This window comes from Anopheles gambiae, chromosome 2, assembly GCF_943734735.2.
Source record: "Anopheles gambiae chromosome 2, idAnoGambNW_F1_1, whole genome shotgun sequence".
Classification (NCBI taxonomy): domain Eukaryota; kingdom Metazoa; phylum Arthropoda; class Insecta; order Diptera; family Culicidae; genus Anopheles; species Anopheles gambiae.
Window position 1 is genome coordinate 58,491,561 of NC_064601.1, and position 24,001 is coordinate 58,515,561.

The 24,001-nt window shown below is 43.9% G+C and overlaps 2 protein-coding genes and 1 long non-coding RNA gene across 7 annotated transcripts; all 3 read right to left on the reverse strand.

The window, feature by feature from the left end:
- Positions 1-1,689: 1,689 nt before the first annotated feature.
- LOC133391482 (uncharacterized) lies at positions 1,690-6,091 on the reverse strand. Of its 5 annotated transcripts, XR_009764984.1 has the most exons (8): positions 5,406-6,091; positions 5,154-5,298; positions 4,950-5,052; positions 3,047-4,067; positions 2,672-2,971; positions 2,305-2,575; positions 1,908-2,102; positions 1,690-1,816 (listed from the first exon to the last, which is right to left on the reverse strand). It is a non-coding gene; the product is annotated as an uncharacterized LOC133391482 (long non-coding RNA). The 5 variants fall into 5 exon arrangements; XR_009764982.1 differs by having other exon boundaries at positions 3,047-5,052; XR_009764983.1 differs by having other exon boundaries at positions 4,950-5,298.
- A 322-nt stretch (positions 6,092-6,413) lies between these two features.
- LOC133392188 (uncharacterized) lies at positions 6,414-7,837 on the reverse strand. The gene is made up of 3 exons (XM_061651451.1): positions 7,296-7,837; positions 6,936-7,046; positions 6,414-6,552 (listed from the first exon to the last, which is right to left on the reverse strand). Exons 1-3 carry the CDS (start codon positions 7,835-7,837, stop codon positions 6,414-6,416), a joined length of 792 nt encoding a protein of 263 aa, XP_061507435.1.
- Positions 7,838-15,138: 7,301 nt separating this feature from the next.
- On the reverse strand, positions 15,139-22,178 carry LOC133392120 (uncharacterized protein K02A2.6-like). Its single transcript, XM_061650872.1, has one exon. The coding sequence runs from the start codon at positions 19,631-19,633 to the stop codon at positions 15,248-15,250; it is 4,386 nt and encodes a 1,461-aa protein (XP_061506856.1). The 5' UTR covers positions 19,634-22,178; the 3' UTR covers positions 15,139-15,247.
- Between the last annotated feature and the right edge of the window lie 1,823 nt (positions 22,179-24,001).

Here is a 24,001-nt window from a genome sequence, read left to right on the forward strand (position 1 = left end):
GCACTATGTCTTTTTGAACGGTGACATTCGTTGGAACCTTAACCGTATTAATGCACGATGCGCAATCTCAGATTGTGCATATATTTGTTTTATTAAAACATAAGTCATTTTGCGTAGCCAACCCTGAGCTATAAACGTCCTTTCCATATATTTTCATATTGCACCAAGATTGCGCATAAATTTTCAAGATTATATGTCGGAGATATATATATATATATATATATATATATATATATATATATATATATATATATATATATATATATATATATATATATATATATATATATATATATATATATATATATATATATATATATATATATATATATATATATATATATATATATATATATATATATTTTTGACAGATAAATATATCAAACCCAAGGATAATGTATTTAGAAGGTTGATTTTTATCGCTTTTGCTGGGCGACATTGTGGGGGACATCTGTCACTCTCTGCATACAAATTTCATTACCCCGCACCAGCCCTTCCCGATTTTTATACCGGAGCCCCCAGAAGAGAAATGTCAAGTCGAGAAATTTTGCTCTGAACAACTTCACCTTGTCATTTATAACACCTTGATCATATGACTCTAGATAGTCGAAGTCTCTACAGAGAGAGTAAGCCTCTGAATACGCTGTTTCAAACAATCGTTTGAACAACATAGAAGGATACATCCCCTCTCGCAAGAAGAAGAAGAAGAAGAAGAAGACCCGTTTGAAAGATAAATATATGCGCAATCTGAGATTGCGCATCATCTATTGCTACGGTAAGGCAAGATAATTGTGCTGTCACCTTTCACATTTAATATTTAATTTATTGATTTTCTTGGCTTTATCCGAAAGAATCCTTCGTTGTTTCCCATTTTTGTTGTTTTTGTTCAACATCATTGGAAATTCAATTCGCTCTATCGACGTTGACAGAAAAAAAATCTACTTGGGAGCAAATCGGAAAAGACCATGCCGAATTTAGATTTTTCGACTGGCATCCATCTATCAAACTTTGTTTGAAGGATAGATTCCAAAATCGAATGACAGAATTTTCCTCCGTTTAATAAGGCCTGTTTCGTCGCGAATAGTTTTCGGATAAAGTTTCCTTTTCTTTCTTTGGTTTTTGCTGCTAATAATTACCGAAGCCGTTGTAAGAAATTGCTGGTGATGAAGAGAGGGAAAAAGCCTTTTCGCATCCTATTTATTAATTTATGATCGATAGAGATGTGTACATCAACGGGCGCGGATGTGATCCGATCCGCAGTTCAAATCTGCACGATTCGCGTAGCTGCTCGAACAACCTCCCCACCTTGACGAATGTCAACAAAAAGTTGCTTCCTAGACTACACGTGGTTTTCGCTATCAGTTCTGAGCGGTAAAACGCATATTTTCGTGATCGGTCGCGTAATTATTCCCTTAGCCGTCTTAAGCGTAACGACGCGTACTATCTTGTCTTCACCGGGATGGATTTCAACGATACGCGCGAGAGGCCAACGAGTGGTGGGTACCCGGCAGGCAATTGACAGCTAAACTGACGGCGCCGGAGGAGGAGAAACGGGCGCCCAACCGTGCATGGCTCAGGCGCCCAACGGAAGACATGATTGGGCGTGGGGGGGTACGGATGAAACGGACCTCCCGTTCTTTCGTGTATTATTTACATTCGTTTATCCGTGTATTTCTTTCATTCGGGTTGTATATCAACACAGCTTATTTTCAAATTGACCGTTACTTTATTGAAAATTAAATATTTTAAAAATACACTATTTTTCATACAAACCTTATTTAGCGCACGAAAACGTTTATCACGCAGCAGCATTCACCTGTAATTAAATTAAAACATAAAACATAAAATAAGTAAAGAAAGTTATTTGCGTTTCACACAAATTAAGCGTTGAGAATGCTATACATTACCATTAATTATGAGAAGCCAAAACAACATGTTTGTTTAATTGAACATGTTCAAACAATTTGTTGTCGTCATCGAGGACTAAGCCAGCTTCATCGTTTTGACAGCATTCCATCACCCAGATGTGATTGTCCTTCGTGATGAAGTGTAACTAGCCGACCGTACATGGTATGGCATTGATGAGAACGGCTTATCTGAAACTAAAGAAAGAAGAATAATATCAGTCAAGTGCATTTCATGCTGATCGTTCGTGATCGTTTCTTGTATGTATAAAGGAATAAGGGCGACATTTTTACATATTTTTTCATTTGCACGCTTCCTACCCGTACCAGTGTAACCGGTGCTAGCGGACGAGCTAACACCCAATACTATGCCATAGATTTGGGCGCGGTTGTTGCCTACCTGTGGGCCCGGTATGTTTTTACAATCTCGGAACGTCACCTCTGTGGCCCAAACATCTGTGCTAGCATTTTCAGAGCGCAAGTATCGCCTTGCAATCCTAACGCGTCTACCACGACCATTCGTTCGGCGTACGTTTGCTGCAGGTGGTTGCTGTCCGCTTGGGCTTGGGTCAATATGCTGCGCTTCGTGCGGTGGTGATGATCTTGATGTTACCATTATCACTGCGACTTCCGGACGGTTGTGAGAGCCAACTGTAATTCTCACAGCACAGCTGAAATAGACAATATAAGAGAAAAATATTGTTAGTGTAGCGCAATCCATGTAAACCATTAATTTTAATTATATCGTCAATTTGTCTTTCTCTTACATTTTACACTGACGCTAATTTCGGTAGCTTAGGTAAGCTAACAGTACGACGATGATCTGGATACCGCCAATTACCGGCTCGTAGATGCGTGAACGCATTCATCATCACTGAAGATTTTGTACCTCCATAACAGTCCGCCTCAGACGACGAAATTATTAGCAGTTGCGATCTCATACACGACGCCTAAACGCGATGAGAAAAAACACATCAAAAACGTTTTAGATGAAAAATATAATGTCGGTGTAGCTTAATAAACATTAAAATGAAATATTTATTTTGCTTTTTCGCACGGCATATTAGCTGAAATGAAAAATAAACATTGTTAACTAGTTTATCAAACTGTCTTTTTATTACTTTAGATACTATCAGACTTACTTCAACTTTGCTTCAATTTAGCACGGTGGCCGGTGACCCACGGGGTTTTCCGCTGTTTCCAGTTTGTGGTAGTCCGGTGGTTTTTATAGAGCAGTGACTCCCACATTTTCCAGACGGTGCCGGAGGATGAGGAATAGGAACGCGTGCTCTAATGTTGTCTTTGCGGAGGCATTAATCGAAGCAGGACAGGAGCAGTATGATCCGACTACAGCGCGATGGCGAGTAACCCGGAAACACCAAGAATGGGGACATAAAATGCGGGTATGTGATAAGTAGCTTCGTCAGTCAGATGTACCAGTCCGTGTTGTTGGACAACTTCCGACGACAAGTGCAGTGCCATCGGTGGTTTCGGTTGCAATTCCTCGTGCTATCCATCCTCCCAGATTGCCGGTCCGTGTTGTTGGACAACTTCCGACAACAAGTGCAGTGCCATCGATGGTTTCGGTTGCAATTCCTCGTACCATCCGTCCTCCCGGATTGCCGGTGCGTGTTGTTGTACAACTTCCGACAACAAGTGTAGTGCCTTCGGTGGTTTCAGTGGCCGGTCAGCGCGAGTCAACAAAGAATGCCAGTCCGTGTTGTTGAACAGCTGAAGGTAACGGATGAAGTGTCAGCGCTGGTCTCGAATGCCGGTGATGGTAATCATCATCGGTCAACATTACCTGGTGTTCCTGCACCATTCCGTCCGTTAGGCCAGCAACATAGACAGCAACCGTCAACTAGTACTGCTGCGCCATCAGTGGTACCGGTTGTTGATGCTCTACCGCAGGAATCAGGTATGAAGATCGGTAGACAACAGGCATTGGCGGGATCTGCAGTACCATCGATTGCATCGCTTGTCGAAGTTCATGCTCCGAAGAATCAGCGTGGTATGATGTCCGCTGTTGTAAGACAACAATTACCCTCCAGTGCTTCTGCATCGGTGATAGCGGCTGCTAGAGGATCTGTTTGTATTGTGAGCCGTACACCAGCCAAAATGATCAGCGTTAATGTTTGATGGGACTTTTCTTGCACGGTGTAGCTGGGAAGGATCGTCAGGAAAAAATAGCTTTTAGTAACTACCCAAATACAGTGCTTATTTAAGTCTATCGCCACAAACCACGTGGGAATAGACATAGATATAGAATATGATAAAGAATATTTAAAAAGAAAACTGACACATGCACCGGCAAGAGTAAACATACAGGGAAATGTTAAAACAAGCTGCCATAGAAGGAAGAAATAAACATATATTTATATTTAGTTAAATCGCTCTATTTATAGTTGCTGTATATATATATTACATATTATTTATTGATAAACACATTGCTTTTCCATTTTTATTAATTGTAATGTCCTATTGATACTATATTACACCTTTTATCTATTCTTCTCTAATTATACAAATGAAATGAAAAATTGTAGCTTTGGTAGCTTTCAGGGGTTAATATAGGACTTGTTTAAGATAAAAAATGTAAAATGGCTGTTGGTTTCATTTCGCAAATCACTAACAGCCATCGCGTTTTTGCTCCTATCATTTATTGTACTTTATTGCCAACCGTTTGACGATTGACACAGGTGCTAATTTCAAACGTCTTCGTCTTATAAGGAGGAACAACGCTAGCCATATTCCGGAAAATAAATAATGCTGTTGCATCTTAATAGATATAAACAAAGTGTGTTAACAGCGATAACACGATTATACGACGACAATACGACCATAGCAAACTCTGGTGTCAATCGTCGCGGTCAAGCAACAGCAACTAAACCCGAGAAAGGCCGGGATAAGCTGTTCCGTTAGAGCAATTTTCTAAAAAGAACAAAAAAAAATGTCGATGGAGCGCTAATGCTCAAATTAATAAATAAACGAATTAATGAATAATTAGATAAACACATGCATTCATAAGCTATACATAAATGTTACCATCGATTGTTTACAACGATGTTCACAGTGTGCCGTAACTCTCTTCAATTCCCAAACTTGATATAATTTCCACCTGAAACGAAATGCTCATCCGGTTGTTGCTCTGACCGCGCAGTTCCCATAAGGCCCGCACCGACGATCCAAGGTTGTAAACAAAAATAAGGATAAGAAATCTTAAAGTAAAAATAATTAAAGTTTCCTTACCATCATGCCCACTTCTTTGATGGCTTTTCAATATCCTTCGCATGAAATCCGCTGGGTGCATACGAGGTGAATCGGATTTGTGTGCTTGGATTGTGGATTGCGGATTTGTGTGTCTTCGGACAGCTTGGAACACTTCTGAAGGACACTGATAACATCGATTATTCATAATGTTAAACGGCAAATTTTATCCGATTATTTATTTAATTGCAGCGTAATGAAAAATTACAAATACAACAACTTTAATTAACATACCTTCCTGCGGAGGCAAATAGCTGCACGTATCTAACCTCCATCTATCGTTTTCTCCTGGTAAACGATAAGGACACCCAAAAATATGGAAAATTAGATAGATTTAACCGAACATTAGACGGATACGCATACATATTTCTAATTTATAACACTTTAGCACACATTTTTGCTTCACACTAAGCACAACAAACTAACATAGGAAGCTTCAATATTTCAACGCTTCAATATTCGCCAACAGCACACAAGTGAATAGCACCATTGGTCATTACTTTTAAGTTCACATTACAAACTTTAACACTGAAATTATGCAACTAAAATACATGTTTATCACAAAGACGCTTCTGCATCAAACTTTTTCACTTTGTAAACATAACCTCGATCCATCTTCGCTGCCTAAAATTACACACACACATCCACACACTGTACGTCGTCACATGCCGTTTGGTGCTGTTACACGCACACAGTTGCAGTTCATCAGCGCTCGTCCGTGTTTCTTGCTGCTCTTCCATGCGTTTCAACGCCCCTCGCCCTAGTATGAAACGTCAATTGCCTGCCGGGTGTTGCTGTTGTTGCTGCCACCACTTGCATAACATTTCTGCATTTCTTGTAGATACTCAGTGGCCCAATGCTTCCAAAAACGCTGAACCAAAAGCTGCCACTTCTGAAGATCATCTAGCGTGCAGTCGCTTCGCCGTCTTTACTGCTGCTTCCCATAATCCGCCGAAGTGTGGAGCCTTTGGTGGGTTGAAATGCCAAGTGATTCCCCGGTCAGCGCATCTAGTAGCCACGGTGTTGCGGTGTTGTTCGTCGTTGAACAGCTCAAAAAGCTCCTTCAGTTCACGTTCTGCGCCTTCGAAGTTTTTCCCATTATCAGAATGGATGTGGGCTGGCAATCCGCGTCGTGATGTGAATCGGCGTAGCGCTGCTAAGAATCCCGCCGTTGTGAGGTCTCCTACGAGTTCCAAATGCACAGCTTTCGTAGCGAAACACACGAAAACGCACAGATAGCTCTTAGTAGCTGCTGCCTTCCGGTGCGCTGGCTTCAAGTAGAATGGACCGGCGTAATCCACTCCGGTTACAGAAAAGGGTCGGCTCGGTGTGATGCGGGATGGTGGAAGCTGGCCAACCGGCTGCCGGGCGAGTGCGGGATCTTGCCGAATACAGCGGAAGCAGTTTCTTGCAATGCTTTTTACCAAGCGACGTCCGTCCAGTGGCCAATACAGTTCTCTAATGCGGGATAGCAATAGCCTTCCACTAGCATGTTTCATCTCTTCATGATAATCTTCCGCAAGTAGACGGGTGAATTTGTGGTTCTTCGGTAGAACAGCTGGATGGTTGGACTGATACGGTAGTTGCGACAAGTTCAATCGTCCTCCCACCCGTATTACTTCTTCTGTATCCAGGAATGGGGTAAGTTTTCGTAAAGGTGATTGTTTCATCAATGCTTCTCCCTTTTTTAGCTGCTTGATTTCCGCGGAAAATGCATCTTGCTGGGCTAGTCTGCAAAGCACAGTTTTTGCAGCATCCACGTACTTGGGCGTGATCGTCTTGGATGCATTGGTGTGCGGTATCGGTCGCTGTGATCGCGCCTTCTGCTTGGTGTTGCGCACAAACCGTATGCAGTATGCAATGATGCGTACCATTCTGGTGAAGGATGAAGAAATGCCAAACCATGGATGAGTTTGTGTACAAACTAAAGCGGCACTCACCTGGCGTGTTTCTAGGTCCGCCTCATCGCTTGGTTCTGGATCTGAGCTGGGCCAATGGGACGAAGGTTGCACAAGCCAATCTGGACCGTTATTCCAAAGCTGATTCTGCGTGAAGTGTGCTGCCGACATGCCTCGGGAAACCAAGTCAGCAAGATTGGATGTGCCAGGAACGTGCCTCCATTGCCTTGGATGAGAGTAGTGTTGCACCTCAGCTACTCGATTTGCCACGAACGTCTTCCAGGAGTTGGGAGGTGACGCAATCCATTTTAGCGTCACTGTTGAGTCGGACCAGAAAAATGATTCGGCGCACACGATCTGCATTGCCTCCTTGACGCGATGATGCAGATGGGCGCCCAGGACAGCTGCGCTAAGTTCAAGCCTCGGCAACGTGACGCGCTTCAGTGGTGCCACTCGAGACTTCGAAGCTAATAGGCTGATGCGGACTTCTCCCGCCACGTTTTCACAACGAGCGTAGACACATGCTCCGTAGGCGGCCTCAGAAGCATCGGTAAATGTGTGAAATTCTACTGTTGCATCTGGTAAGAGAGCGTAACGGTTAATCCTGTACTCGGATAACGTTTTCCAGTCGCTCTGAATCGCCTTCCATTTTTTACAGATTTGATTAGGAACAGGTTCATCCCAGTCGGATTTGAGTAGCCATAGCTCCTGCATCAGCATCTTAGCACGCACGATCACCGATGCTATCAATCCGAGCGGATCGTACATTTTGGCAACGCTCGACAAAATAGATCGCTTGGTCGACGTGGCTTCATCAGCCTCAGTGTTGGATTCAAAACACAGCTCATCCGATTCAGGCTTCCACCAGATGCCGAGTGCCTTGACCGTCTCGTTGGGTATAAAATGCAGCGATGAGTGTGTGCCGATATACTCCGTGCTTAAGCCGGAGAGCACGCTCAGATTGTTTGATGTCCACTTGCGCAACTCAAACCCACCTTTGGCAAGTAGCGCTGATAACTCCTTACGCAGCTGAACAGCTTCGCGAACGTTATTGGCACCACCAATGAAGTCGTCCACGTAAAAGTTTCGTTTCAGGGCTGCAGGTGCAAGCGCATACTCAGTCCCTTCATCATCTGCTAGTTGGATAAGTGTGCGTGTAGCCTGAAACGAGGAAGGTGCTAGTCCGTATGTAACGGTGTTGAGCTCATATACTTGGATCGGAGCTTGCGGCGAAAATCGAAAGAATATGCGCACCAATCGACGATCATCAGAATGAAGCAATATTTGTCGGTACATTTTAGCTATATCTCCCACAAGTGCTATTTGGTAGGTGAGGAATCGCAACACAATATCAAGCAGCTCGTCCTGCACGATTGGACCAACACATAGAATGTCATTCAAGGAATAACCGGTGCTTGTTTTTGCAGATCCGTCGAACACGACCCTTACTTTCGTGGTGGTACTGGAGGCTTTAAATACGGGATGGTGCGGTAGGTAGTACGCCCGTTCATCCCAACTATCTTTGTTCATGAGCGACATGTGCCCCAGCTCCAAATACTCCTTCATGAAGGCATGATAGTCTTGAGCTGTGGGTTGCGTTCTAGCCTCCTCTCCAGCAGCTCGAAGCGTCTCAAAGCGGTAGTTTTAGACAGGCCAAGCTTTTCCGTGAAGTCGGTCTGTTTGGGCGGTGTGTGCGGCATATTGCACAACGGGCATTTATTAACATCGCGGTCAGTGGTAGCAAAACTAGCAGTGCGCGGAAAAATGGTGCGTCTTGGTGGTATCGGTGTTTCTATAGGTGATGGTTCGGGTTTGTTTACTAATAGCGTCTCGAGTACGCGCATACGGCGGTGCAAAAAGGCAATCAACGAATCGTAGCTCGGATTGTCATTGGTCGAAGCAAATTCTTCCCAATCGCGCAATGTGTTAGAGGGCAATTTTGTGCAAAGTAAATGCTCTAATATGCTGCTCCAGCCGTCAGTTTTCTCTCCCAAGTGATTTAGGGTTTTTTTGTGACGCTCGAACTCGTCCACTAACTGGTGCAGGGTTGTCGCACTTTCCCTCTTCGCTGGTGTGATGCCGAACATCGCTTGCAAGTGGCGTTTTTTCAGCAGATATTCATTCGAATTTCGCTCAGCGAGTGTTTTCCAAGCTAATTCATAGCTGGAGGCGCTTATTGTAATGGCCTCGATCACTTGCGCTGCTTCACCTTTTAGGGCTGCGCGTAGATAATGGAATTTTTGTATTGGCGGCAAATCAACATTATCGTGAATCAAACACTCAAAGGTATCCCTAAAGGTCAGCCATTGCATATAATCGCCGTCAAACTCCGGCAGAGCGATGGTGGGCAGTTTTATGCCTTGTAGCGGGTTCCTACCGGCTCCTTGCTGCGACACTTCGCTGCGCGGAATTTCTCTATATTTCGCTTTCAATGCCGATTGAACGCGAATCAAGCACCGTTCAAAATCCTCCCTAAGGGCGGCATTGTGTGTCATCTCTTCAGCAGTGGTTGCACTGTCCTCCAGCTGCTGTTGAAGGCTCTCCAAATCCTTGCATATTTGGTCAAATTTGGCCATACGAGTTTCCACCTCGATAGAATCCCTATCGGGCTGGTAGTTTTGAAGAAACTCTTCGTAACGGGCCAAAATGGCAATCAAAATCGTTCGTCTCGACGACAAAATAAGCGGTTGAGCTGACATCTTACTAAAACTGCGATTATCGTGTACGCGAGTGTGGTGTAAAGTGCAGTGTAACGGTCGGGCAGTGAAAGGCAAAGGTGTTTAGCACTTTATCGAAAAAATTGCGAATATTCAGGCTATCGGCACAATCCTGGTCACGGCACCAATGTTTCGTCGCGAATAGTTTTCGGATAAAGTTTCCTTTTCTTTCTTTGGTTTTTGCTGCTAATAATTACCGAAGCCGTTGTAAGAAATTGCTGGTGATGAAGAGAGGGAAAAAGCCTTTTCGCCCTCTATTTACAGTAGAACGTCGATTATCCGGGGGCGGATTAACCGGCGGGCGGCTTAACCGTGCGCATAAATGTGACAGCTTTTCAAACGTACGGCGAACATTTGCAGCGATAGTCAAGTGGGCAACCAGTTTTTTGTGCAACTCTGTAGTGTTTAGTGGTATTTTCGAAATTCATGTTTGCCCATGAAAAGTTGCCAAACCTATAGTTATTGAATAAAATAATATTCTACAAACGATTAATCGATTAATTCAAAGTGAATTAATCATAAAACTAGTGAATTTTATAATTTTTATATGAATTTGACATTTCTTGGACCATTATCCGTGCAAATCGATTAACCGGTAACCGTCCGGTCCGGAGCTGCCCGGATAATCGACGTTCTACTGTATTAATTTATGATCGATAGAGATGTGTACATCAACGGGCGCGGATGTAATCCGATCCGCAGTTCAAATCTGCACGATTCGCGTAGCTGCTCGAACAAGGCCTTTAAGGCCGGGATACATTATCCATACAGGCGGTCCCCGAGATACACGGTTAATGGGGACCGAAAACGACCGCAAAATACCGCGTATCTCGAATTTCCGCGTAAGTCGAATCTCGTGATTTTTAGCCAAAATATCAATAATTTTCGTGTAATTTTGCAAGTAGGGGGCGGTTTTAGTCCCTTTATAAATTATTTGATATGATTCTGACGGAATATTACAGTTTTAAACCTTTTGAAATAGTTTTTAACATTCGATCAAAACGGAAATTATTTGGCAATTTACAATTGATGTGTCAAATCAGTACAATTTGTTCAACGAACTGTCAAATTTAGAAAACCGCGTATCTCCGAATCCGCGTATAAGAGGTACCGTGTATCTCGGGGACCGCCTGTACTCGCAAATTTGTAATTTAACCCTGTCACTGGCAACCAAAAACACATCATAAAGAAAAAAGAATCTTGTCAACTTTGAAAAGCTATAACTAAAAAAGATAGCGATTTAAATCAATCGATGCACAGTTTTAGAAATTGCATTAGTTTATTTAATTTTCATCAGAATATTGCATCAATATTGGATTACGCATTCAAAAGTTATAAGCTTCCAAAGACGCTGGCTACACCGGTAGCCCGGTTGCCTGGAATAGGGGTTGTTGCGAAGCATCCAATTCTTTCTACCCAAAGATCAATGAACGTATTTTAGCCGAAATTAGAAACGTGTATAATTTATTTCTAGTTCACTAAATGGCGCTAAAAAATCACGTGCGTATACTTGGGTGCGCGAAGGAATCTGCTCGTCATCCTGTTGCGCCGGTCATTCCCCCTAAGGGCTTCGGTTCGTGCCGTCGCTGGTCGATTTTCGATAAACCGATTGATTTCGAAGCGACCGGCAGCGCCCTCTATCGCGTGATCCGTGCAAGGAGGCTTTTGCACCCGAATTGACGGTTGACGGCGTCAACAGGGGTATTGGAAAATTTAATTCTTATAAACAGTTTAATTATACTCCAAAAAATCTACGAAAAATTCCAGAGAACGATGGCTGTGGATTACACAAATGTATACCCAAGTGCCACAGATTAAGCTTAAACGACTGGAAAATTGAATATCCATAGAAAAAATGAAAGCTCCACAGCTTCATTGGTTTGATCAATAGATGGCGTATTAAAACTGATTATTATATTGCTATCCTTTTCTTGCAATGTGTTTCGACAAGTTTCATTTTATCATGACCTATATAGCCTTCTAACTTTCCGAGCAAAAATCTACATGAATGGTCGTGTGGTCAGATACGTGGGTATCAACACCAACGACCATTACTCAAATCTCACTTGCTTCAGTACTGGTGATTTCCGTTGGAGTTTAGTATTTAAACAATCATATCGCCGTTCTAGTTCTAGCGATGCATAACTTCAATGCGAAACCATACAACAGTACAGCGGAAATGAGAAAGCTCTCCTCCAAGCGATGAAGCTCAAGTGGTTGGGGTATCCCACCAACAGAGAGCGCCACCAGCTTTTTTGCTATTTTTAGAATGCATGAGTCGTTTGCCGTCTGCTAAACGAAGTCTTTCTATATTCCGTTTAGGTAGAGAACTTGAGTCGTTTAGAAGCCGTTTAGTGGTCGTTTAGTGGATTTGTGGCACTTGGGTAGAATTTCAAGTCAATCGGATTCCTAGAATCAGAGAAATGAGCAATCCAAATCGATTTGGCTACCCGGGTAGCCGGTTGCCTGGAATAGGGTTAAGCAAGTGTAAGCATCAATAACAGATAACTTTACAGGGTGTTCCAAGTCACTTTCGAATGTAAACATTGTTATTCACCACGTGCAACATGTTAATCCACATCAAACTGATATTGGAGCCCTTTCCGTTTTAAGTTCGTAGGCTGAAATTTCAGCCTGTCAGCTGTTTGCATTGTATAGCAGTTTTCGAGCAGCTATCTAAGTGAGTATAATATGGGGTGGGGCTTATCTCAAGGTGTATGAATTTAGAAGACTGAATTTTATTGCTTCTGCTTCTGAATGAAGATTTTAAGAGTGTTTTGTGTTTTCGTCAAGCCTCCAGAAAGCTTGTTTGAACAAAAGTTTTCACCCATCCTGTCAAAAAGAGATATTCAAATTTGGTTTTAAAAATCATACTATGAGGGCTTGGTACTTGTTTCGACGCAGCGTATCGCAACGCATTGCGGAACGCACGCTGGTATCTGTTCGCTGCGTTCTGCATGGATATGTCAACACATTTTACAAAGAAAAACATCAACAAACAGCAATAATGCCTCTTATTTAAAGGTTCTGATGTGATTATAATGTTAAATTACAACTGTAAAATCATTTCCAGCTCTGCTCAAAACAGTGCAAAGCATGTTTTCGCTTTTTTATTGCATATTGCAAACTGACCCGCACACACTTGTTTTGCAGCAATTACGAAATTACTTTCTCTACATTTATTTTGTTTTGTAATAAAATTATTTAGTAGTCCATTTACATGCAAAACTGCCCTCGAAACAATTTAACGTGAAAAATATCGATTTTCACCCGAAATGGTTAAACCATTTTGACAGACGCATCACGACGTGCGTCGAAATAGAAATTTTTCTACTTTGACGCTGCGTCGTGCGTCGTTAACGCATGCGTCTGTCAAATCCCATACATTTTGGCAAAATCGCAACGCATTGCGTCGGAACAAGTACCGCTCTCTGAGACCACTATGAGACTTCTGAATGAAGATTTTAAGAGTGTTTTGTGTTTTCGTTAAGCCTCCAGAAAGCTTGTTTGAACAAAAATTTTCACCCATCCTGTCAAAAAGTAATATTCAAATTTGGTTTTAAAAATCATACTATGAGACCACCTAGACTACATACACTTTGTTTCTAAATTCCACCACGTGATCTCTTTAATGCACCTTGGGATAAATGTAAACAACACCGTTTTTTCGAGCAGATATTCGAAACTAATTCTAGCTTTGAGCCTAGAATAATCTAGACAGCAAAATTGCAGGCTAGTTTTTTGTGTAGTTTTGTATGGAGTGTTTACATGATTTCAGCCTCCAACTGTTAAACTGCATACAAAAAACTGACTAGAATCATGAAGGGCCACATTATTATTTTTGTTGCGGGCAGCCGTGCCGACCCCTGGACTTGCCGTGGCAGTTGCGCTGCCACCGGTCAACATCCAGGAGGACGACAGTGTGTACACGCACACTGTCGCACACACTAAGCAGCGCAAGGCTTACACAGAAAACTTTTTTTACTGAACTTTCAGGAGCTCTCGGCAGGGGCGCTCGGTGCGGCTGGTGCGCGGCCACCGTACTTTTATATTTTAAAGTGTATTGTGTAACAAGGGTTCACAAAGAAATAAATTTACACAAAGCAACTAAACACGTCTTTCCCGCTTATGCGTCAATCTTCGAATGACGGTTATCTGTCAGTTTATTCACAAGGTAATTACAAGTATCGCGCAATGACGTTTATAATCTAAACTTAAGCTAGGTTTATACGTGCATGTTTACAGCTCGGCCGTTCCTGACTACAAATTGCCCTCAATTTCACTATTCTCCAAATTCTGGTTGGGAATTGTGCGGTACAGATTCCACTTCAGAGCTACTCCAAAGCCCTTAGCTTATCTGACTCTAAAATATTGTCGTATGGTATTTGGGTTTGTTTGAAACCGTTGACATCACGTATTACATATCGATCGTTAAGGAGCTTTTTGTAAACGATATACAGGCCCTTGTATTTCGGTAGGAGCTTCTTGTTAGTATTAACGGAGTGATCTGTGTAACGAATTGCTACAAGATCTCCTTCCTCAAACTTTTCTGCTGCGCGATGTGTTTTGCTAAACTGCTTTGCGCTCACCATTTGCGATTTAATTATATTTCGAGAAGCTGTTTTACGACACTCGGTTAAACCTACACTATTTTCCTGTTTTCCGTCCAAGTACTCTGTTATTTCATCTATTGCTGTACCTCGTTGTTCTATTCCAAATAACAAAACTGATGGAAGTTGTTGTGTCGAACTATGTACAGAGTTATTCAACGCATATTCTACTATTTGTAATTTACTGTACCAGTCGCTGTGGTCTAGGGGATTGGAAATTTTGCTAAGAATTGGTTTGATAACTCGATTAACTCGCTCCACCTGTCCATTTGCTTGAGGAGATGCAACTGCATTTAGTACATGAATTATATTACGGTTATTAAGAAAACTTGTGAACTCTTTAGATGTAAAACAGGTGGCCTGATCACTTATTAACCGTCTAGGGCGACTGTAGTAAGCAAAGTACTGATTCAATGCATTACAAACTTCTCGACTGCTGGTAGAAGATGTAGGGTATAGTTTGGTAAACTTTGTGAATGCGTCTATAACGACCAACAAATACTTTTTCTTTGATTTTAAAGAAGGAAGCGGCCCAAGATGGTCTATGTGCAAAGTTTTATGTTGTTGTTAACTTATACTTTATTTTAACAAACATATATATATAAAAACGATCAAATGATAAAAGGAAAAGGAATACGGTGCCGCGCGCGCTAGCCACGTCTATTGCTGGTGCAGATAAAATCCCGAGTGTTCGTTACATCGCAGGATCCCCGATCGTAATCGATCATGCACGAGAGAGAGAGAGAGAAAAAGACGACTATATTCGCTACACATCGAATGCTGTCAGTTCCCGGAAAGCATCGAGTGTGCGAAGAGGCTGCAGTCTCGGCGGACTGCAACATCTCCCCCGGCTAAATGAGCTGATAGGCTCCGAGCCGACGCGGAAGTCTTCTTACTCGAGAAGACCTGCGTGGCAAATCTATCAGGCGCTGATCGGTCCTACCTCCTTGACGGTTTTCGAGGTCGGCAGGAGGTAGCGAGCTGGATGTCGTCAAAGGAACATCCATCGGGGTAGTCGCTGCTAGTGATGAATAAGCGAGCGATGACCGTGGAAGCGCTGTTGGCTCGCTTATGATTGGTTCCAGCTCCGGCTGGGTTGGCTCTGGTCGGGAAGAAGAAGAAGAACATTCCTCTAACAGTACATCAAGCGGCAGCTGAGGTCCCTCAGGTGCACGGGCTACCGCACGACGCCTGATTTGGTTTATGTGGCGCCGAAGTAAACGTCCATCACTCGCAATGACGTCATACATAACGCGTCCACAGCTACGAACGATCTTTCCCGGTATCCACTTCCATGAGTTTCTATAGAAAGATTTTGTAGAAACGAGATCGCCAGGCTGAAAACTTCGCACTGAAATAAATGAGGAAGGAGATAGTGAGTGTGATGATGGGGGCCGCAACAGCTCCAGTGCTGTCCTGATGGGGCGGCCGAACATTTCCTCAGCTGGAGATTTCTGCTGGTTCAACTGCGCGTTTGGTGTCGATCGGTACGTTATGAGAAACAATTCCAGGGCCTCATCAAGGGACGTCTCGTCGCTCTGGATCTTCCGCAGTGCTCGTTTCAGCGTATCGACGAACCGCTCCGCCTGTCCATTTGATTGCGGATGGAACGGTGCTGTCGTGATGTGCTCGATCCCGCTGCTGTTGCAAAACTCCGCAAACAAGGCGCTGGTAAATTGCGGACCGTTGTCGCTAACTAACGTTTCAGGCATACCGAAGCGAGCGAAAATGTTCCGTAACATGGAGATGGTGGCAGATGTTGTTGTACTCGTAGTTTTGTAGATTTCAGGCCACTTGGAGAAAGCGTCAACCACCACTAAAAAGAAATACCCTTCCAGTGGCCCAGCATAGTCCACGTGTACTCTACGCCAGGCGCCCGATGGTGTTGGCCATGTCGCTGGTGTTGCTCGAGGGGGTGCTTTAGCGGCTGCCAAACAGGATTCACAAGATGCCACGTAGCTCACAATATCGTCGTCGATCATTGGCCAATACAGGTAGCTTCTCGCAATCGCCTTCATTCTCTGCATCCCCGGATGACCCTTGTGCAGCTGCAGCAAACAACGGGAACGCAGTTTCTCCGGGATGACCACTCTCTCCCCGAAAAGTATACACCCCTCAACGGTTGAGAGCGATTCTTTCCTATTGTGGTACCGTGCCAAATCTGCTCCGAATGAAACATCATGCGGCCATCCGTCCTGCACGTACTTATGGACTTTCCGGAGCAAGGGGTCAGTCTGCGTAGCTGTCTCAACGTCTCTAAAACATAAAGGAAATGAGCTAAGCGCATTAATGGCAACTGACCTTAAGTCGTTTTCTAACTCCAGGCTGGCGATGACGTATTCAGCTTCAGGTTTGGCGTGATGATGTATGAGCCGAGATAACACATCGGCGTTTCCAAATGAGCCTGTTGCTACATACTCGATGTCCATGTCATACAGCTGAAGAGTAAGTGCAAACCTCTGCAGCCGGTTTGCTGTGTATGTCGGAATTCCTTTCTTACTGCCAAATATGCGTACCAATGGTCGGTGGTCGGTCTGCAGTGTGAAATGACGACCGTATATCATGCGATGAAATTTGGTTACAGCGAAAATTATTGCCAATCCTTCTCTGTCGATTTGGCTATAACCAATCTCCGCCTTGCTGAGTGCTCTGGATGCGTGTTGTACCACTTTTAGGGATCCGTCTGGGTACTTGTGGCATAGCGTTGCTCCTAAGCCAACTGATGATGCATCGGCGGACACAACTATGTCGCGCGTTGGATCGTAGTGTGTGAGCAAGAGCTCCGTGGACAAGAGGGCTTTAAATTGGTCAAAAGCTTTCTGACATTCGGGTGTCCACTGGAACACACTTCCGGCTAGCAGCAACTTATCCAATGGGTAGCGCAAGTTACGCATGTTGGGGATAAACTTGGCATAAAAATTTATCGCACCGATGAATGATCGAACGCCTGTGACATCTTTTGGAGCAGGCAAATTTTTGATGGCGTCGATCTTTGCCGGGTCGGGTCGTAGGCCTCGGCTGTCGATGATATGCCCCAAGTAGCGTATTTCCGACTTGTTGAATGCGCACTTTTCACTCCGGATGGTAAACCCATAGTCCCTTATGCGCTTCAGCGTTTCTTCAAGAGCTGCATCATGCTCTTCCTGTGTTTTCCCTCCAACTATTACGTCATCCATGTAAGCAGATACTCCATTTACCCCAGCGAGCATTTTATCCATTATCTGCTGAAAGGCACCAGGGGCCACTTTTATGCCTGGAGGAAGCCTGTTGTAATGGTATAGACCACGATGCGTATTAATTGTCAGCAGGGGTCGGCTCTTTGCTTCTATTTCGACCTGCAAAAATGCATCGGATAAATCAATTTGTGAAAATATTACGCAACGGGCTAGCTTAGAAAAAATGTCCTGGGGTAAAGGAAGCGGATATTCGTGCGGGTGTAATGCTGCATTGAGTCCGGTGCTATAGTCTCCGCAAAGCCGTATTTTGCCGTTCGCCTTTCGAACCACTACGACTGGTGCTGCCCAATCCGAATAGTCGCAGGAACTGATGATGCCTAGATTCTCAAGCCGATCCAACTCTTTATTTACAGCATCTTCCATCGCGTATGCAACCGGACGTTTCGGTCGAAAAACTGGTCTGCTCCCTTGTTGCAGCTGTAGGTGAATTTGTGCCTTGGTGCACAGGCCCATTCCACTAAAAAGCGAAGGAAATTCTTTCTCCCAGGATCGTGGTTCAGCTGTACCTATGTGATTGCAATAGCTATCCATCGGAACGGTCCCCAAGCCGAAAAGATGAATTAAATCAGCCCCGAACAATGACACATCCGCTTTTGACACGCGAATTGTCGCTTGCTTGGTGGTATTATTAATGCTCACGTTCGCTTCAAACTCACCTTGAAGGCCGAAAACTTCGCCAGTAGCTGCTTTCGCTCTTACCTTGGGTGGGTTGAGGTGAGGCTTACCCAACTGCTTCCATAGTTGCTGGTTAATGACAGTGATGTCCGATCCGGTGTCTAGTTGTAGTCGAGCTGGCTTCTCTCCGATGAGTATGCTAACAAATTTCCGCTTCTGCTGCACGCTGCACACGTTGACACGTACTACTCGCGATGACACTGCACGGCGATGATCGAATCGCGGTCGTCCTCTGCGCCGTTGTGACGAGTTGCAGAAACCCTCTCGATGTCCTGTACGTCCACAATCCCGGCACTTGTTGGTTCTGTAGGTGCAGTCACGGGTCCAATGCAGGGCACCACAAAGCCAGCACGGGGTGCGGGGTTTGGAGGCTTCGTTTCGGGGTGCTGGTTTGGGGTAGCGCTCGTTGTTGGTGTTTCGTTGCCACTGGCGGTTGTTTCTGGCTTGCACTGCCTGTACTCGCTCACTAGTGTCCGTAGCGATCATAGCGCTATCAGCTTTTACACGCACTAAACGTTGACAATCTGCTGCTAGCTGCTCTAGGGTGGCATTCTTCCTGTCTTCAATGGCGGCTAACAGTTTCATTCTTATGTCCTGTACGCTTTCGTCCTTTAATCCGCATACGAGGATGAGGCACTTAAAATCTTCCTCCGTCATCGAAGAAAATTCTGCATCGACGCACGCTTTATTAACTCGACAGGTAAATGCTAGCAGATCCTCGGTGCGCGTTTTGGTAATATTAAGACACTTGAAGCGTTTGCTTAACACCGACTCCATTTTGCCGAACAGGACGGTAAGCTTTTCCACCATTTCGTTGAAGCTGAAATCTCGCGGTGCACGCGGCAAAATAAAATTACTAAACCGGGCGTGTTCAGCGGTTCCAAGCTTACGTCTCAGGAGTCGAACCTTGGCGGCGTCATCCAAGCGAGAAGCATCCTCACGAAACAAATCTACATACCGCGTGTACCATGATTCGAAGGTTACTCCCGCTTCTGGATCGTACCGGAACTCACTAATATTACCGGCGAGGGCTTCCAGTATCAACTCCGGGTTGCTCGGTTTTGGCACAAATTGCAGATCGGGGGTCGGTGGCTGCTGCTGCTGTTGTTGTTGCACGAGCTGCGATAACAGTTGCTGTTGCTGTGCCATTTGCTGCTGCTGTTGGGCCAATTGCTTTTGTAAAAGCTGCAGCGTTTGCTGCAGCGTCGATGAATCCGATGGCGTGTGCTGCGGTGGCTGGGGGTGAATGAACCCTGTGTTCAGGACCCCATTTTGTGAGAGACGACGTTGCTCCTCAATGATCGGCGTCTCTTCTGGGCTGGACATTCTGCGGCGTTTCCCTACTTGTCGTTGACCGTTTCCACTTAAACTCGTCGCCACTTTTATGTTGTTGTTAACTTATACTTTATTTTAACAAACATATATATATAAAAACGATCAAATGATAAAAGGAAAAGGAATACGGTGCCGCGCGCGCTAGCCACGTCTATTGCTGGTGCAGATAAAATCCCGAGTGTTCGTTACATCGCAGGATCCCCGATCGTAATCGATCATGCACGAGAGAGAGAGAGAAAAAGACGACTATATTCGCTACACATCGAATGCTGTCAGTTCACGGAAAGCATCGAGTGTGCGAAGAGGCTGCAGTCTCGGCGGACTGCAACACAAAGTATCGAACGGTACGGGATTCTTTGAAATACTGTGAAGGTTACGCTTATTTTTGCGAGCGGGTGCTGAATACATAATGCATTTCAAACAGTTTTTGATAAAATTGTCCACCCATAACATTGTTGATCATTTGTTTCGGTACTAACAGTAAAAGTTTTCCTGCAGACTGTTGTGGGCAGCCGTGCGTGCCGACCCCTGGACTTGCCGTGGCAGTTGCGCTGCCACCGGTCAACGTCCAGGGGGACGACAGTGTGTACACGCACACTGTCGCACACACTAAGCGCGCAAGGCTTAGTGTGTGCCGAGCGCCGAGCAGAGTGTGTACGAAGGCCGATCGAGCAGGAGCTCTCGGCAGGGGCGCTCGGTGCGGCTGGCGCGCGGCCTACGTTGTAAAGTGTTGTACATTTTAACGTGTTTGTATTTCGTGTATCAGTATTTATTATGTACGTTATACGTGTTTAAATAAAATATAAGCAGTTCATAACACAGACGGTTCACGATACACTACACCCAAGGATAATGTATTTAGAAGGTTGATTTTTATCGCTTTTGCTGGGCGACATTGTGGGGGACATCTGTCATTCTCTGCATACAAATTTCATTACCCCGCACCAGTCCTCCCCGATTTTTATACCGGAGTCCACGGAAGAGAAATGTCAAGTCGAGAAATGTCATTTTGCTCTGAACAACTTCACCTTGTCATTTATAACACCTTGCACTACACCATCGTGAAGTGCAAACCCTTCTGACAAATCATTTTCCAGTTCTTCTTTTATCTTGATTGTCACATTCCATCATCTTGTCACAAGGGTTATGACAGATATGCACAACAGTGTATAGGGGGCTTATGGCACCCCAACGCGGGGCGCGATTCATGTGACGTTTGGCCACTGAACGATGATTGGGGTACAACGCTTGAGACGAAATAGAACTAAACAAGAACTACCAAAATTCCGGCTTGTGTCGAATTTATTATTGATTATCTCCGGATCACGTGTTTGAGCAATTTGCAACTGATAATCAATATCCAATTCGCTCACAGCACCTGCCATTGATACGCGACTAAGAGCATCTGCGTGACCCATGGTACTTCCTGGGCGATATTGAATGCTATAGTTATAATTTTCCAAAAAAAAGAGCCCATCTCACGATCTTAGCAGAGCAGCTTCGGTTCTTGAGAGTTTCAACTAGCGAATTACAATCGGTTACAATAATTATGTGAAGGCCGTGTACGTAATGATGAAAGCGTTTAAGGGCATAAATCACCGACAATATCTCCAATTCATAGCTGTGAAGATGAGATTCAGACGAAGATGTTGTTTTCGAAAAATATGCTATGGGATGAAATTTATCATCATCCTGCTTCTGCAATAGCATTGACCCAAAACCAGACGAGCTAGCGTCACAGTGGAGTTGTGTTTCGCGTTTGGGGTCGAAAATAGCTAGTATTGGAGAATTTAGGAGTTTTGTCTTTAATTCTTGAAAAGCATTCATACAATCATCATCAAACTGGAAAGGTGTTTTTTCCTTCAGCAAATTGCTCAATGGTTTGGCAATTCTCGAAAAAGATGGTACAAATCGCCGGAAATATGAGAAAAGACCTAAGCAACGCTGAACTTCTTTAGCATTTCTGGGAACTGGATAATTAAGTATTGCTTGAAGATGGTGATCACTCGGATGAATACCGTTGGCATTTACATGGTAACCGAGATAGTCAAGGTCACTGTAGCCAAACTTACATTTATCCAGCCTTAACTCCAACCCATTCTTGCGCAATGTTTTTAATACCGCACTGAGTGTTTGAACATGGTCTTCAAAGTTTTCACTACCAACAATTATGTCGTCCAGATAGACAACAAGTTTTCCCTGCTCTATAAATTCGCACAGCACCGAATTAATGAATCTTTGAAATTGGGATGGTGCATTTCTTAAGCCAAATGGCATTTTTGTATATTCATATTGGCCATCAGGAGTTACAAAGGCTGTGTATGGAATTGATTTTTCATTCATTGCTATCTGATGAAATCCGCTCTTTAAATCCATCAGGCTAAAAATCCGCTTATTGCTGAGATGCTCAATGCATGTATCTATCAGTGGCAATGGATAATTATCGCGCACAGTAATTTTGTTCAACGGCCTGTAATCTATACACATGCGCACTTCTCCATTCTTTTTCCGCACAAGAACGATAGCGGACGCGTATGGTGAATTGCTAGGCCGAATGATGTTATTTTTCAAAAGATCGTGCACAGTCGTCTTCACTTGATTACGCTCAGCAAATGACAATCGTTGGCTTACAAAATATGGGCGTGTCACTCGTTAAGTTTAAACTCATTGAATGATCTGGGTTAGCTTTTACTTCACACGCGAACTCTAAATAATCCTTTTGAATTACACAATTCAATTGAAGTGATTGCTCAAAATTAAGATTAGAACCTACATCAAAATGATTTTCGGTGGCACTGATTTCAATTGCACAAAGTTCAGAAAATACAGCTGATAACACTCTAGCATCAGATCCTATTGCAGTAGTATTATTGTTCATCAAATCAGTCGAATTATTTGTCATAAGATCTAGCGTAAGTAGTCTTTCAATATTTGATTGTAATGCAACTTTATTTGTAGTACGTATTTTCAAAAGTTCATTGATAGAATAAGCACATCGCTTGTAACAAAGATTAACCTTCAGTTTTTCCAACAAATCCCGACAGATGATCATAGGCCATGCCGTTTGATTAGATGGGATGATCATGAACGAATGCTGAACAAATGAACGGCGAAAGCGAATCAAACATTCTACTTGTCCGAGTGTCGTTAGTCTTCCATTTCCTAGCCCGCGATATTCTGATAGTTTTGGGTGGCACTCAATTCTGGGGACTACTTGTTCACTAATAAAACTCCTAGGGCTACCCGTATCAAAAAGAGAATACACATTTGAGAATGGAGAGCTCACGTGATTGTTAGATAAAATTGCCACTTTTACATTTTGCATTGGATGGACTTCATTTGTTGGCTGAAGCTCGTAGTGAGACGTAACCTCTCCCTGTTGAACTGCCGCTGAAGTAGATGGGACACGTTGAGGGCAATCGCGAATTACATGTCCTGTCTTGTGGCACAAGAAGCACGATCCTGGCGGGCGTCTGGGTTGTCGACAATCCTGCTGATGATGCCCGTAACGCGCACAGTTGTAGCATTTTACTGCAGTATCAGATCGGGCAGTATTTGGTGCTGCTATTGTTTGCTTCATCTGACGGGGCCGAATAAATTCGTATCGTTGTAGCGCAGCTCGTAGCTCGTTCATACTATTGGTCGCAAATCGAATTGCAGCAGCATTAGTAGGATCTCCGATTCCATCAAGAATAATAGAAGTGAGTTCTTGTTCCGGAATCATTGCTCTTTTTGCGATGTTTTCCCTTTCCATTATATATCGTGTTGTGGTCTCGTTCGGCAGCAATTTACGTTGTCGGAGTTGACGATGTACACTTTCGGTCGGTGGTTTTGAAGAAAAATTAATCAGCAGTTTCTGTTTCAGTTCCTCATAATCGGTATGGATAGATGATTTAATCAACATTACGGCCATTTTGTACGGCGGTTTGGTGTTGGTGCTCACCCCAGCAACTGCATCGCCGTATTCTCCTTATATTGGATCATGTATATTTGGATCATGATCTCCTTATATTGGATCATGGGAATGATTAAACTTTCCTCAAGCTCGATCATTCCAAGCACATTACACGATGGCTCGCCATGATTTTCGATTTTATGAACTGCTTCAAGAGGCATATTTTGCACTGGCGTCTCCTGCTCGCACACAATCGAACACGATTGCTCAAAGAGCCGTCGGATTGGTGCTAATGTGGCGGTTGCGAGTACATTGACTTCGGCATGTTCAAGTGCGCACAGCATTTCGTCCTTTGTAGGCATAACGATGGCTAACTTATCCCACTTCTGAGTTGTAAAAAGGGTTCACAAAGAAATAAATTTACACAAAGCAACTAAGGCCCGTGGCAACGCTTCATCGGATGC